General features: G+C 40.2%; 1 protein-coding gene across 1 annotated transcript; it reads left to right on the top strand.

The window, feature by feature from the left end:
* Nucleotides 1-10,085: 10,085 nt before the first annotated feature.
* LOC125299211 (thrombomodulin-like) lies at nt 10,086-13,895 on the top strand. Its single transcript, XM_048250393.1, has one exon. It carries the CDS (start codon nt 10,294-10,296, stop codon nt 11,914-11,916), a length of 1,623 nt encoding a protein of 540 aa, XP_048106350.1. The 5' UTR covers nt 10,086-10,293; the 3' UTR covers nt 11,917-13,895.
* Nucleotides 13,896-17,613: the final 3,718 nt, after the last annotated feature.

Here is a 17,613-nt window from a genome sequence, read left to right as displayed (position 1 = left end):
CGAAGCATTTCCCTATCTAATTTTAATTTATTTAAGTTAATCAGAGTGTCTGTGAACTTTCAGAAGTAGTTCATGACTTTCTTTTTCACTATGGTATGAAAATAAAGTCACATAGAGGCTAAATCCTCCACAATGACTTTTAAGTTGGGATCATTTAAGTCATATCCCAATCCATGAATTAGTGAAACACACTCAGCACACAGTGAGGTGAAGCACACACTAATCCCAGCGCAATGAGCTGCCTGCAACAACAGTGGCGCTCGGGGAGCAGTGAGGGGTTAGGTGCCTTGCTCAAGGGCACTTCAGCCGTTCCTACGGGGTCGGGGTTCGAACCGGCAACCCTCCGGTTACAGGTCCGAAGCGCTAACCAGTAGGCCACGGCTGCCCCTTTTCATTGTAAGATTACAATAAATCACCAACAGATTGTTTATTATACCGGATTTTAGTCAACTTTAGCAGAGGTGCCAATAATTCTGGAGGTACTGTATGTGAAAGTAGCTCAGTGTGTGAGCATTTAGTGTACAAAGTGCCAATGTTGTACCATAGATAAATAAATTAAGTCAAAATCAGTTTTGCCCCAGGGCCAAGAATGAAAAGGTATAGGTATACAATGTAACCAATTAAGTGTATTTATGCATGAATGAAACATGGTACACCATTGACACTTAACACATGAAATGAATATAAACTGAACTATTGCCATGTTGATTTTTGTGTTCCTAGCTACCCCACATACCATTTTAGTCCTATGAACATTTCCAAAAAGTGCAATCACACCTTGTTTTATCCTTATTATCATCAAGTGCATTTGTTGCAGAGACCTCAAATATTGGCTCAACATTGATAACGTATTGTATTAGCAGACAAAATAATGATTGATGACATATGGATACAAAAAAAGAGTTTACAAGACCCTCAATATGACCAGCTTTGCACTTTTTTTCATATAGGGCCTTATATCCAGTAAAACTATTGAGCAGGCTTGGGCAGGCTAGGAATAATACGTTTTGAAGATATTAATGCCCAAACATGGCCTCCAAGATAAGGCATTTATGAGAGTGTAAAAAGTATACAAAGGCAAGGGTGAAAAGTGTATGAAAACTTTGGAATTTAACAAAAATATAGGTCTTAGTTTTGGGACCTAAATATTAAGTAGGCAAAATCTAAGACTGTGCAGTAACCATTCTCCTGGATTTTGTCTGATTTGACACATAAAGACTCATGTACATTGTAAGTATCCATAACACCTGTGATACTTGGTAAAGTAGAGGCCTCACCCTCCACCCATGGAGATGGCTCAGAAAAAGTAATGTTATATGTTATTCCATCTCAAGACTCCAATCTAAATCTAATTTTAAAGCACGGCAGTAAAGCTAAAATGGAATTTAATATCCTGTTTGTGGGCAAAAAAGTGCAGAGAGCATTGTGGAGGTGGAGGTGGGTGGGGTGGGGGATCACAAACACCAACCTGATTATTCTGAGGGGTTGTGACTCAAAAACAATTGAGAACTACTGTCACACACAACACACCTAACAAACGTGAGACTGACCTCATTGCATTTAGCATTCCATTTTTGTGATTAGCCACAATGAATGTCCAAAATGATTCACTCTGGGCAATGATTTCATTGTTTTAATTCAAAACTGTTGTCAACTGGGACATGTTCTTGTCTGTCTATCTATCTGTACATGTCACTATCGAGAACCACACAAGTAAATCTGTCCCTGTCAAGTCTCAATTGTTACCATGGTTACTATAAATGTCAACATGATCCAGTTTGGGTGTTGATGCAATAATGAAATAGAATGTGTTGCGTTGGGACCTGTTCTTGCTTCCCTGTATGTGTCACTATTGACAAACACATCCGTATACCTGTCACTACTGTATGTCCAAGCCGATACCATGGTTACAATAAATATCAGCATGACATCACATCAGTTTAAATGTTCTTACTGTTAAAAACAAAATTACTAATTAAAATTAGGACACATTCTTATCTTTTTGCTTGTTGTATTGCTAAACTTACCAGTTTATTTTCAGTGGTGAACATCAAACTGAAAAAGGTCAAAGGTGACTCGAAATCAAAATCAATTGCCCATGACATTCTTTGGAAAACTGTCTTGCAATGTGCCTTGTGTAATGCATTTGAGGAAATTTCCTGTGCTAAGCTCATTTCCCTGTTGAGCAGACATTCTTAAAACGTAAAAAAAAAAACATCAATCAGAAAAAACATTGTCCTCATGTTGTCAGCTGTAGAAAATCGGAATCCCTTCACTGTTTTGTAGATTGTGTTCTTGTTTTACATGTCACACTTTCTCTTTTGCTCCTGAAATACCACCTTGGCTTTGTCTGGTCTTCCAGACTTTCATTGTAAGAGAAATGGTTTACAGATGGGGTGATGCCTCCCTCGTTTTCGTCACAACCCATCCTGGGGTTGTTTGTGATGTCATTGCTTGCACACTCATATCCTTTTTCATATCCTAAAAAAGCTGCGCGATAAACAGATGCAGTGATACTATGTCTGGACAGCACGGATGACGACAATACTTACACATCACCAAAAAGTTCCGTTTGGTTACTGTGACATTAGGGTTGCCATGGAATCCCCATTGTGACTGCTGTGATACCAAGACGAATAAACAGCTAATAGGCTGGGTAATCAGTCCAGATGGATGACAACAAAATAGACCAGAGAGGAGGGAAGGAGATCCAGTAGCCCTTTGAACATTGCTAACAGGCCAGTGAGACACAGAGATAAGCTTCAAAGCCATGCCTCATGTGCTTCCATCCCTTAGAGGCAAAACTACAACTGAACATCAGCCGGAAACGTTGATTCATTGCTACCGCGTAACAGTGCCACTGAAATAGTCTGGAAAATGTACTGGAAAGTCCATGGATGATCGTGGCTTGACACGCAGGACTATAAACCAAACACTGTCACGAATATTATACATGCATGAAAAATGAAGGGATATTTCTCTAGTGACACATGGCGTTTTCAGTGGACACGTAGGCTCTGTCGTTAGTACTGGCACTGTGTCTCTACACATGGTCTTCATCATAAAAAATGGTGTGAGTCATCATCAGGCTCTGGGCCCAGACTGTAATAAATAACAGGCGAAATCACGAAATGGCTGTTATGCATTGAAAGTTGGGATCCCCATGTTTTCTTTTATACATGGGTGCAAATCCAACAAAGTGTGATGCAAGATTAATCTGCTCTAGGTCTGTGAGTCAGCTAGTCCACAAGCATTGGCAACACCATGACTCGGAATCTGACTCTTGTGCTCTCTGGCCATGTTTTACCATGGAATTGTAGCTCCATGCAAAAAAAAAAGAAGTAATAGAATAATAATAGGATAATACATTTTAATAATGGATAAAAGTTGAGGAGGTTAAATGAAAAAATACCTCTGAAGACAACCCAATACTATAGTAAAAGTATCAAAGCAAAAATAATTTCTTATATTTTTATTTTTTAATAAAATTTTTATTTTTTCCTCTTTTTTCCTTTACAATTTGCTATTTGTTACTCATGTATGTATCCTTGTATATATAAATAGCTATATGCCATATACTTGCAAAAATGTATATGGAAGACCGACTATGTGTAAGGAGGCACTGCTACAGTCATAGTTAATGGAATTACCAAGGGTAATTACTATTGCTTTCTACTATTTAGTTTTGAATGTAAGGAACAGAAATGCATACAAGGTAACTTCTCAAAAGGAATAGGAAGGTTTTTTCTCCACACAATAAAGTATTTTTAAATAATAATAATAACAATAACAACAACAACAACACTAAATAATTATAATTATGCAGTCTGGATGTAGCTTTGGACAAAAGCATCTGCAAAATACCATAACCATAACTATAACCATGGATGTGAAATTGCATTGTTTTTGATTCTCAGGCTGAGAGGTGCATCTCCAGCCAACAGACACATGAGGACTCACGGTGCAAGCCTGATATGTCTTACAATGCTCCTCTGTATAAGTATAGTAAGTATATATACTCTTTTGATCCTGTGAGGGAAATTTGGTCTCCGTGAATTAGTGAAACACACTCAGCACACAGTGAACACACAGTGAGGTGAAGCACACACTAATGCTGGCACAGTGAGCTGCCTGCAACAACAGCGGCGCTCGGGGAGCGGTGAGGGGTTAGGTGCCTTGCTCAAGGGCAATCAGTCGTGCCTACTGGTCGGGATTCGAACCGGCAACCCTCCAAGTTACAAGTCAGAAGCGCTAGTAAGCCTGATACATCTTACAATGCTCCTCTGCTGGCAAGCCTGATACGTCTTACAATGCTCCTCTGCTGGCAAGCCTGATATGTTTTACAATGCTCCTCTGCTGGTATTGGCACCGAGTGCACCATATTGAAAAAGGAAAAAGGAAATATTGAGAAAGGAACCAGTTTGTTTACTAAGGAGACTGGAGCGGGGGGGGTGCAGCTGGGAGGGAAACCCCCTTTAGACTAAAAAGCTGCATGACTTGAGTTTAGTTTGCAGTGTTGTGTGGTCATGTGATCTCCAGTGATTTACTTGACATGTTTTGCCTGCGAGGCCGTGAACTAAGGATGTGAGTATAGTCGCCTGGGAAGGAGAAGATGTGTCTGCACAAACACACACACACACACACACACACACACACACACACACGCACGCTCTCTCTCAGACACACACGCATACACGTGCACACCCTCATACGCACAGGCTCAGGAAGTTATCAATTACCTTACTGTTCCACTCTAACTGTATGATAACTAGTCTGAGATTCTTCTTAGTGAAGACAGCTGAGATGCCTTCTTAGTGAAGACAGCTGAGATGCCTTTTTGATGCACACTACAGAGGACTTCCACATGTTCCACTTTGGGGAGTGCAGCTTCCTCCCTGACATCCCACACTGAGATGTAGACAAGATGGAGCCATTGGAAAAACCTCACGTTTGAAACAACTGACCTTCGACATGGCATTAGGTGTAATATAATAATATAATATTATAATATAATGTAATATAATATAATATAATATACACACACACAGACACAAACACACAGGAACATTGGCAAGTTATTTTCTGAGCCTGGCATCACCATATACTATAGTAAAAGGGCTGAAATATTTTAAAGGTAAAACAAAGTTCTACCCATTATTGTGGTAACAAAATATTCAGTTATTGCAAATGATATCTGGAACTCTTGTACTCCATCTTATTACAGCAGAGAGTACCCTGCAGCTCAAGAATTTAAGTGCAGGCCAAAATGACAGAGGGCCAATGCATTCTCGCTAATAGGGGGTTCACTGTAAGTTCATAATATTCCTGTCAGCAGGCCAAACAGGCTTGCTCTTGATGGTGAGTCTGTGTCCGAGTGCACGTGTGTGTGTCCGAGTGCACGTGTGTGTGTCCGAGTGCACGTGTGTGTGTCAGTGCATGTGTGTGTGTCCGAGTGCATGTGTGTGTGTTCGCAAGTGTTGTTTTTCTCACTTACAGAATAATAAGATCAAACCTGAATTTGCGTGGCCCAGTAGAGCAGGCCACTGAGTCTTGCAGCGCTTTGAGTGCGCTGACATGAGTGCGCTGAATGGGCAGCCGTGGCCTACTGGTTAGCACTTCGGACCGGAGGGTTGCCGGTTCGAACCCCGACCAGTAGGCCACGGCTGAGGTGCCCTTGAGCAAGGCACCTAACCCCTCACTGCTCCCCGAGCGTCGCTGTTAGTGCAGGCAGCTCACCGCGCCGGGATTAGTGTGTGCTTCACCACACTGTGTGCTGTGTGTGTTTCACTAATTCACGGATTGGGATAAGAGACCAAATTTCCCTCACGGGATCAAAAGAGTATATATACTTATACTTATACTTACTTACTTATGTGCCTGGTGCTCTCAAGTGTCAGAATGAATCTGATAGACTCACAAAACAGGGCCCTGGGGTAAGATAATCCGGTAACTTCTTCCTTAATCGGTTTGTTTTTTTTCCCCTCAGTGGACATCTCTGACAGAACGTCTTTGATGACATGTAAAGTACGGGTGAAGGCGCTCACTGTCTCATCTGTTGCCATCTTGTTTGGTGGTCGGTTGGCATCTCCCTAAATTGAATGCATGAGCCAGTAGTTACTGGCCTCTAACCACATTACTGTGCGCTCTGGGATCTCTCTATAAATCTTGGCTTTCCACTGCTCTTTCTGACACAGCGGAGTGCCTGCCCTGTACTGAAGGGGAAGAATCCCTTCTGGTCTCCAGCAAGCCTATCTGCGCTCCCCAGACGCGTTCTTGTTCATAAACAATCCCTCCCCGCCTCCCCTGTTCTAGCACAAGCCTCGTTTTCGTTCATTGTTGCTCTGACTCACAATGGCCCGAAACCCACCGGTATCAAAATATTTACACAAATCAGGACTTTCTCCTCTGGCAACATCTCCAGCAGACTATTAAAAAAAACAGCTGGCAAGAACATGTCTGCGTTTTCAAATTCGCTCGGAGAAGGCCAGTCCCCCTCCATCTGAGGCCTCGACGGACACAGCATTCCTGTGAAGCCCCCACTTGTCTTTGTCCAGATCCCTCTGCCAAGAGACACAGAACAGCAGTAATCTGCTTGTATTCAGAACGTTTGCAGAATTCAATCAGCCACATACCAGAAAATTAGAAGTGGCTCAGAGCGAGCTTTCTACACAAACTGGGCCGCCTCCTTTGTAATCCTTCATCATATCGGCAAGTACAGTACAGTGACTTAATGAACTTACTATTCTTAACCTGGTAAAATTAATGTTCTTAACATGATGAACCTAAGATTCTACAGAACTTAGGGACATTTGTACAGCTTTTTTGACTTAATCATTTTAATCTTTGTAAGGTGTTCATATTTTTGTTACTCAGCTAATGTTCCGGGTCTGGTGGACCCACCATATGAATAGGTTTTTAAATCAATACAGCCATAACAATTTATGTAAACCATACTTATCAGACGTGTACTTTAGCTCAATTACCAGTGATACCAGTGGTTTAACCATTTATGGTTAATATTTGCCATTTACCCCTGTGAGATCACAAATTTTATGATCATATGAAAGATTTATTCGTTTATAGGAAATTCAAATACAAAGGTATAGGTGGAAAAACACCACCAAGGCCAATGAGTTTGATAAATAGCATCATTTTTCTTTTAGCATACATTGGATACAGGCCCCACAGACCCGAACACCTTACAAGGGCTTTGCTTTATGCAAGAACAAGGCTTGTACATCCTCCTGTAAACCTTTCCTGTGACTGTGACCAGTCTTCTTTAAAGCTGCAGTTGGCAAGATTTTTTTGATCATATTCACTTGAAACCGACACTATGCTCCGACAGAACAACATAAATCAGCCGGTTTAAAAAAAAAAAAACCCGCACTTCTACCTCCACCCAGAGCCTGTTATTTGTTTTGCAAAAATCCACAGCTCCCGGTTCTTCTGTAAACATTCAAAATGTTGGCTAAGTCCTCTCAATCTGTCAGCTTTGCAGCTTTAATATTTAGAAGTCCTGAAGAACCTTGTTTTATCAGTGAAATATATTTCAACACTCAGTTAAGCTCATACAACATTGGGGCACAAAATTCCCAACCGAATACAGTTGGTGTAATTTCTACATTGTAGAAATGATTAATTTGACATCTGTTCAAGTGCATTGAGACATCCATGTTATGTGCTCAAACCTGGGGTCAGAAAGAAGCACCCTCATCCACCTTACAGCAATTAAAGCTGATTAAGAGGAATAGCTTCAGCTATTCTTTTTTGTGACGATACAAGCCACAAGACCCGAGAGACCTTCTGATCTTTCACGTTGAAGCTCTGGCTTCCCACAGTCCTGCAAGGACGAGATTTACGCCTATGTTTCCGGAACCACCAACCCTGTGAGCATAATTCTGAAGGGCTTTTGAAAAGAGATGCCGGGAAGTCAGGTAGGGGTCATGAAAACAATGTGATGATTGTTCTGTGATGTTATTATACGTATGGTGCAGATTTTGGCAAACGCTTTCTAGCTGGCCACAACGAGATTCTTTTAACCAAAATATTCTATTTGTATTCTCTGGATTACCTGTAGAAATATTCTATTTGTATTTTCTGGATTACCTGTAGAAATATTCTATTTGTATTCTCTGGATTACCTGTAGAAATCTTCATAATATTCTATCTGTATTCTCTGGATTACCTGTAGAAATCTTCATAACATTCTATTTGTGTTCTCTGGATTACCTGTAGAAATCTTCATTTTTACCAGTTTACTGTACTATTTGAACTTCACTCTTTGAACTGGTTATTTGATGTTGCATTGAGTCATAATAAACAAAATTGTAAGAAAATTACAAGGGAAGTTCTTGCAACTCCAGTGACATACTGTACATGGGTCCAGTGGTGACATCAGAAAAAGTAAAAGCGTCTCCATTTATAGAACTCCGATCCTGACTAAAAATACTCTCAAGCAATGAGATGTGACACAACAGTAGGAAACACTACACAGTTACTCTGATTATGGGGACCTACCCAGCTAGGTCATTTCCAGAGAGGAAAGGTACACTGCCCAAAAACTGCCCACCCCTCTCATGACTGTTCCTCAACGTCCTCTGGGAGGCATGGTACAGGGAGGTTACCCCAGTGGACTTCCTGTCTTGTCCTCCTCCACTTCCTGCACTACCAGCAAAAACACCTTGATTTGCTTTGCGGTATTTATCATAAGATGCCTATCTGTATTCTGTTGTCAGTCATGCCTGTTGTTGGTGGCACCAGCTCCATCGATTTTCTGACGAATTACAAAAACAACAGAGCCAACGTGGGAGAGCACAATTTCCTTCTTCCAGCTCCCCTTTTCCAGTTGATTTTTCCAGTAACCTTTAAATATTTCCCTAAATGCCTCATATAGTGGGTGATTCAGGGGAAAGGATACATGTCATGAAATGCATCTCAAAAGAAGCTCTTTCCTCAATACGTGCGGTGTGCTGTTCATGAGTCTCTTTGGGTGGAAACCTGGAAAAGGGGAAAAAGATTGTTGCACTGAGCCAGTGGTGTGAAGGAGACGGAAATGTAATCACATCACATTTCCTCCTGTGGAGTAAGTTACCTCTATAAACTCTCTCTCACACACACACACACTCACACACACACACACACACACACACACACACACACACACACACACACACACACACAGGCAGAAAGAGGGCAGAGTGCTCAGAACACCTTTCTTCCTCTCCCATCCTGATGCTGAGACCTAGAGCACAACTAATGACAGAACAACCTGAAAAAAGTATTAATCATTCATATTAATCATCCTATGCCCTTAATTGAATGCAATAATTGCCTAGATTTCTCTTGTTGACATGAATCACTGTCATTGTAAGTCATTCATTTATGATGTCATGATTTATGGTACCCACGTGTATGTAACACAATTATTTTTACTTTAAATCATAAATAGCTCCTCATAAAACCCAGTAATTTGTATGACCATTCAGAATCTAAACAGTAATGCATTGTGTGTTATTGGTCTGTATTTCAAAGTAATTAAATGTTTCATATAATTAACCCAAACTCTTCTAATCACACTTCCCTCTTGCAATACATTCACACTCATTTAGCAGATGAAACCAATTTTCATGATGGTAGGCCTACTTCAGGCTAGGATTTGACATCTAAAAGACAAAATTATCTTAAGAGGTAAATATAGGCTATGCAAGAAACAGAGGACCTTGGTTCTCACTGCCTGACAGTGGGCTCTGTTTAAGAAAAACACAATCTATTTAACTAACGGGGACTATCAATAAAACTGACAATATTAAAAATATTTTGTATTTTAAATCCGACGTTACTATTGTGTTTCCATTCATTTCATTTCAAAGCAAACTATATTCGTGATAAGCTATGGGTTGGAAAACGATTTTAACATAATCTGAAAAGTCTATGAAAAAGTCTCTCTGATGTTGGGCAGCACTCAAATACATTAGTCAAGTTAATCGCCAAATGACGACCGTTGGGGAAAAAAGAAAGGTGGGTGGGGATTGGGGTTAAACAGTAGGTTACTTTTTACGTGCTCATATTCCTGACCGTTGCCTGACGCTGACTCGCAGGGAGGAGAAAGTTATTGGAAGACGATTAAGCAACTGCACCCGTCTAAACTTCGAGAGGAACTTCCTTCCTCTGTATTCAGCATGAATGGTTTATAAAGGACTGCAGCAAGGTTCACAAGACAGCGTATATTCTACTTTGATACTCACGTCGTGACACGCCATACAACTGTAAGCTCTAGTTCCCATCCCACCGTGTATGATGTCTAAAAGGAGCTCTTCGACGATGGCGTCGTCTATGCAAGTGATCCTGACTTTGACGTTCCTCTTCGACGTGGAATCACTCACCAGTTTCTGTGTGGACAATCAATGCTTTAGTGTACACGAAGACATGGCAGATTTTACTGCCGCAAGAAAGGTCTGTCAAGGTTTTAACGGACATTTATTGACAGTGCGATCAAGCGTATCAAACAGCGCCATCTCAACTTTATTGACCGACTTAAAAGGTGACTTCTGGATCGGGCTACGGTTTAATGGCAATTGTGCCCAAATCTCTGATTTGAAAGGATACAAATGGATAACGGGACAAGAAGAAGCCGACTTTCGCAACTGGGACAAGAACGACGCTGTTTGCCCTACCTCCGAACAGTGCGTAACGGTGTCCACAGACGACCTCAAGTGGAGGGAGAGATCGTGTACTGATAAAGTCGATGGATTTATATGCGAGTTTGGATTTGACTCAGGTTGTCAACCACTGTCGGATTCACAGATCCTAACGTACCGGACACCGTATGGCATTGAGGGGCCTGAGCTTAACGTTTTGCCGTTTGGAAGTGTGGCGGAGCTCAATAATGGGACTCAGTATATTTGCATTGGTAACTGGGAGATATCACCGTGGACCTGTGAGGTCTTGAACGGCGGCTGCGAGCAGAAGTGTACCAGGGTTAATGGTAAACCTGTATGCACCTGTTCTCCTGGCTACTTGGTTGATGACCGCAACGGTCGGTCCTGCCGTTTAGCTGCGAATGATCCTTGTAAGGGATCTGGGTGTGAGCAAATCTGCATTCCGCATAATGGAAGTTTCTCCTGCCTTTGCGAACAAGGTTTCTCTCTAGATGCAGACGGCAAGAGCTGCAAAGACATAGATGACTGCGCAGATAAAAGAATGTGCGCGGGGGCTCACACGATGTGCGTAAATACGCACGGAGGTTTCCATTGCACTTGCAAGACGGGGTTTGAAATGCAGAAAGGCTTTTGTGTGGATATCGACGAATGCGCTAAAATGCCATGTGAACACGTATGCATTAACACACCTGGCAGCTACAACTGCTCTTGCTATGAGAGACACAAGGTATCAGACGAAGACCATCACAAATGCATATTGCATTGCCCTTACCAGGAATGCCCAGCTGTTTGTGACCCCAACGAAATTTTTCAGTGTGACTGTCCAGATGGTTTCATCATCGACGCTAGAGGAGATGACCGCTTTTGTGTTGATATCGACGAGTGTAATAATTTTTCTTGCGACCAGCATTGTGACAACAGCTTTGGTGGATACACCTGTTGGTGTGGTGAGGGATATGAGTTGGTGGACGACTATAAATGTGTACCAACTGAAGGATCAGGCTCCACGCCATCATATAGCGATGTCACCCCGACCGTCATGTCAGAGAGCCCATCAGCTGTGACAGCCGGTGGTCTCCTTGGAATTATTGTTTGTGTTGTGTGTGTCTTGGTCGCCCTGGTTTTGCTCGCTCACCGCTGTCTGAAGCGTCAAAGTGAACATTCGCTCATCGGTGCGCGTAAAAGCACTGACTTGCATGACTTGGAACAAATGACCACTGAAAACTACAATCCAAAATTTTCAGAAATTAAAAAATGAAAGGAGATAAATACCTGCTAAGGCCGTTTTTTATAATACCAAAACAGCTGATGCCTGGCCTTTCCCTGGAGTGAAACTTTTGTGCACAAACACAAGAAGATCTGCAGTTGGCAACTGCAATACTGTCACCTCCACAGTGAGGAGAGAATATGAAGAATATTTTTTTTTAGATTTGTGTATATTAATGTAACTAAAATGCTATGTACAGTACACGAGTGATATATTGTATTTGTTTTTTAGAGAAGCACAACGGATTCTGAAAGGACATGGGTGAATGTTTCTTGGGGGGGACGGTTTACTGTTGTTTGATGTCTATAAAATAAAAACAAATTATTGTCGGCCTATATGACACACACGTCTTTTTAAAGTGTGTCCGGCATGTCATTTTCTTTGCATTGCATAAATATATTAAATCATGATCCAGTGAACATGTTTATAAATTAAAATGTTTTATATGCATTATTACATCGCTCACTGTCCACAGTAAATATACTCTATGATGCTATTGTTGTTAGTAAAAAATGTCAGCTGAAGAGAATCAAGTGAATATCAAAACTTCATGTTATGTCATGGGTTAATCTTAAATTAATCGCTGCTTTAAAAAAATGGCTTCTAAAAGCTTTAAATGCCTCACAGATCAACCATATGTTGTGCAAGCACCTGGCCTCTAATTCCTCTTGAAGAGTGGTCATTTTGCAGGACCCCCTTCATAATTGTATTATTAGTTTTTAATCGTCATCAAATATAATTCAAATTAAGCTGTAGCTTAACTTTCTGCATTTGGGTTCTAATTTGGTTAGACTGCACGCACGTGCATCACCATCAACCTCCCATCCCTTGCTATCACCAAAACACACGTCAGTGTTAGTCAGCTGATATTAATGAGATAATATGCGGGGATCAGGCTAATCCTTTACCGCACAACCGAAAGGTATTTACAAACTAAAAGATAACCATGTTTCTCCAGATGTAGGGTATGGCCACTTGTTGCATGGACACCAGTAAGAAGACAGGCCTGCCCTCTGAAATCCAAGATTGGGTTTCCCAAAGCCATCTTAATACTACACATAATTTATAAGCTATAAGAGAGACCAGGAATTGATGTACCATGTTTATGTTTCATGTCTTGTCAAAACATAAACATGACATGTCATAATATAATGCAACATACCTATATTCACTCTACTGTATTAAGTTCACTGATTGCGTTTGAGCATAACATGGGCCTTCCTTTCCCCTCTCATCTTCATCAAAACGTAGTGAGTACTTTGCAGTTATAACATGGCAGTTTCATAGGCTGGGTAGTCAAATTGATGCAACAACCATACTTTATTCAAACCAAAATAGAGATGGATAAAGGTTTTTCTGTTGTTCACAGGGTATGTACTCAAAATGCTATTGAGATAGCTGTTTACACACCAAAAGTATCAGATATTAAGAAATTAAGTAGTTAAGACCTCTCTGTTGGCCGCAACCCATTGTATGCAACTTGTCATCAGTCGACCTCTCCTAATATTTGCTAAAATAATTGTTTGACTTACTTGACTTAAACCTTTTTGCTCTTTAGGGAGCATACTGTAGGTCATTCATGAACTTCCTCCAGGTGGTTCGGTGTTGGACGATCTTCTCTGCTTCCTTCCAAGATGTTGTTACTTTCTTGAGTTCTGCCTCAACAGACATTTTCCAGCTGTTTCTTGGTCTTCCTGGCTTTCTTTTCACTTGTGGGTTCCAGGTTAAGGCCTGTCTGGTCGTGTTGGAGGATGGTGTTCTTAAGGTGGGCCCGATCCAGCCCCATTTCCTGCGTTTGATTTGAGTTTCAATTTGTTCTTGTTGTGTGGTTTGCCAGAGTTCCTCATTTGTGATGGTGTTAGGCAAATCTCCAGGATGTGTCGTAAGCCTCTGTTAATGAATGTTTGTAGCTTGTTTGATGATGCTTTTGTGGTTTCTACCCCATATAATAAAACTGATTTAACATTGGAGTTGAAGATGCGGAGTTTTGTATTTAAGTATATAAGTATATATAATCTTTTGATCCCGTGAGGGAAATTTGGTCTCTGCATTTATCCCAATCCGTGAATTAGTAACACACTCAGCACACAGTGAACACAGTGAGGTGAAGCACACACTAATCCCGGCGCAGTGAGCTGCCTGCAACAACAGCGGTGCTCGGGGAGCAGTGAGGAGCTAGGTGCCTTGCTCAAGGGCACTTCAGCCGTGCCCACTGGTCGGGGGTTCGAAGTTCGAAGCGCTAACCAGTAGGCCACGGCTTTGTGGAGATATATTTTGCGTTCCATATTGGCTTAGGTATTAGAAAGGCTGACCTTGCCTTCCTTAAATAATTGTATACAGTAACACACTGATAACCAGCCAGATAGCCAGGATCTGAATTGGAAATCACGATCAACTACCCAAATGTGCTCCTGTCCCAGTGATTTGAGAGCCAAAGAACATAATCAATATGAATGTTGATGAATGTTTTCCTGGTCCATTCCATTTCATAATCTCCTCATATTGCAAAATCCCTTGCCACCTACAGTATACAATAGGCTGTATACCAACAGTCACAAAGTCTGCTGTCCAAAGTAAATGAAAGTGTGGATTGAGATCTTTTACCACCCATTTCTAAAAACGAATACTATTCTAAAAATACTTCATCCACACACTGAACTGGACAATGTATTATCAGTTTTCAGAAAAAATGCTTAACTAGCAGGCCTTATGCGAAACACAACACAGTTTGTGACAAAACAGAATTTGGTTGTTGGTTATTATAACTATGGTAAACAAATTTCACATGATTAAAACATAAAGTAGTGAATGCAATGTAACAGAATACTAAATGAATGCCCTCCACTCAGTGTGCTCCTAAAACAACGTTCCCCACACTACAGGAACGTCCCTGTTCTCTGTCCACACTTACAACCAATCGTTCAATTATCTTCATGTTTATGTTTACAGTATTTGGTAGACACTTTTGTCCAAAGCTACTTACAGTATATAAACAACACATTATTGGTTAATAATGATATTTTCAAATAAAGTTGAAAAGCCTACATACACATAATAATAGAAAGTAATAATAACAATATCAATCATAACAAAAATATTAAATATCAACAATGCAAATAATGAGTTTTCATATTAACAGAAACCATAAACATACAAACCATAAATCTGGAAGAGAATTACAGTTTTTCTCAGTCACTTTGGTGCTTTTCTCAGATCAGAATGAAAATTCTCATAACTATTAGTTCAAACTCCACAACATTTAGTCATTTGTACACATAGTAGCAATTTCTCCTTCCTCTGAACAAATTGCAAATGCTTTTGGACATGTATCAGTTGTTTTCATACAATTCTCTGTTGTTTTATAACATTATCATTTGTTTATGTCATGTCAGTCATAATGAACTATTGTTGAACATAATGAACTAGTTCAACAATGAACTATACTTATGGATGCTGAATAGTTGTTCCCAATAAAACTAATAGTCTTCATTTCATTGCTTGAGTCATTACATACAAAATTGTTGAACTAGTTATCAAATTCTGTCACAATGCTGTAAAACTGCCAAGAGCATATAGCAAAGAACATACAGTATGTATTCAGTGTATTGTACTCACATACTCCCCTAACTACAACAATGTGTAACTTTACTGTAGTTTTCAAATGGCTGTATAGTGCTGTGTTGAGCATGTTCAGGTAGTGTCACCGAGTTCTGACATTTTTTTTTTTGCATTGGAAAACACTGAGTGAATAAACTTTCATAATGAAAACTTGACAAAGCCATTTGACTATCTTGTTCTTAAACGATGGTGTCAAGACTTCTCATTTTGATGACACTGGCAGTTTCATTGACATGAATACCTGCTTTTGAAGAATCGACTATCCATTTTGAGCAAGTGACGTGCTTTTGCAGGTTATCCACTACAGTAGGTTTGCAGTTTGCACTAATTGTTTTGAGAAATGCAATAGCTGCTGTGCAAATGTTAACAGTGATGTTAAGGCTAGATAGATAGCCTTTACAGTCATTGTAAAGTCACCTGTGCAACACAATTGGGGTTGCTACAGTGCTTAATTTGTAAAGTGGGAGGTGCCGGAGCACAAAGGCGGGGTGGATCCGGCGACTCAAAACAGGGATTTGAGGTTTGTTGCACACTCACTCAGAGCTGCCTGCTTGCTACATCTGATAAAGTGCATTTGGGGTAAAACCAATACAACACAGACACAGCTAAGAAAAACAAGAATAAAAAAAATGGAATCAAGTGTCCAGTAGGCCCATGTTAGGGATTTGAATTTAGTTTGGGCTGCTAGATAGATAGATAGATAGATAGATACTTTATTGATCCCCAGGGGAAATTCAAGATTCAATTGCCATAGGAAGCCAATGTGTTTCCTTTGGCTGATAAAAATACTGCTACATTTGGAATAATCTGTAATAGTCTCACTTCACAACCAGGTAGGCCAGCTATCAATGCATTGCAATAGTCCAGTGGGAGGAACCATGGCCTGTACAATAAGTAGTGTTAGATCTTCCCAATCTTGTATAGGATAAACCGACACAGTCAGCTTCATGTTTACTTGTAAAGTTGTTTAAATGTTCTGTCATAAGCTTCTATTGGATTTATCCCCACAACACCTGCGCATACCATAAGAAAAAACTGAAAGAACTTGAAGTTGTTAAAGAGGGCCCTCTAGTGGTCCTATGATGACATAGTAAGATAGATAGAGATATCAATCTAGATTCAGTGATTAAATCTAAACACAACACAAACACAAATTAGTTATTTTACCTTAATTAAAATAGTTAAATTCCTTTTTGCACCACTGGGGGGGTATTCCACCATGTACGTGGTTTAGTGACAAACTTGGCAAAGTCAATTCTCAGCAAATATGGTATGGCTCAGTACATTTAAAATTGACGAAAAGGGCAATCCTCACATTATGCTACTTTAAGGAAAATATTTAAACTATTATGTCCCCATCAATATAACTTATTATTTAATCTCTCTTCTATTACAGTAATACCAATGAGCAAGATATAACATGGTGCATTCTGGCCATACATTTTAACATTTACCTAGGAAAAATAAAAATCCTGGACACTGAATGTCCCGGATTTTTGTACATGATGCGCAAAATGTGTATTTCAGTTAAATTGAAGCGTGCCTACGTCCATAAACGTATGCACAGCCTTATTGGCTCTACAAAAATGAAGTAGCATAACATGGGTGGTGGTGGTGGGGGCACGCACCGTGGAGACTCATTAGAAATGCTAAGGTGGAGACGGAGAGTGTGTGGGACAAGGAGAGACAGAGAAAGGAAAGTTTATTCCACATAAGCAAAAAAGCAGAACCTAATTATGTATTCCCCCTTTTTTCTCAATACTGCCCCCAGGTGTCCACAACTAAAAACTGTTGAAAATATAACAAAATAATAAAGGTCTGCTATTAAATAAAGCAATTAACTAAACAAATAACTAGAAATTGTCATTCTTACTAATTTTAGCTATACAATTGTCGCTTAGAATGACTTTTTATCTTGGGTTAGATGTGCGAAAGGCGCCGTTGCTTACAAACAAAAAGGTCGATTGGATGGTCAAAATGTCCAGGATTTTTGTCAGACACAGGTGGCAACCCTAGCAGTATTTCCAATACATGTATTTAAAATACTTATTGAAACACTTGAAGCGAAAA

Source organism: Alosa alosa, chromosome 8 (assembly GCF_017589495.1).
Source record: "Alosa alosa isolate M-15738 ecotype Scorff River chromosome 8, AALO_Geno_1.1, whole genome shotgun sequence".
Classification (NCBI taxonomy): Eukaryota; Metazoa; Chordata; class Actinopteri; order Clupeiformes; family Clupeidae; genus Alosa; species Alosa alosa.
This window is presented reverse-complemented; position numbering and strand designations above follow the sequence as displayed.

Bases quoted from the DNA above. Each gene is read 5' to 3' on its own strand.
- LOC125299211 (XM_048250393.1), top strand. From the start codon at position 10,294: ATGATGTCTAAAAGGAGCTCTTCGACGATGGCGTCGTCTATGCAAGTG.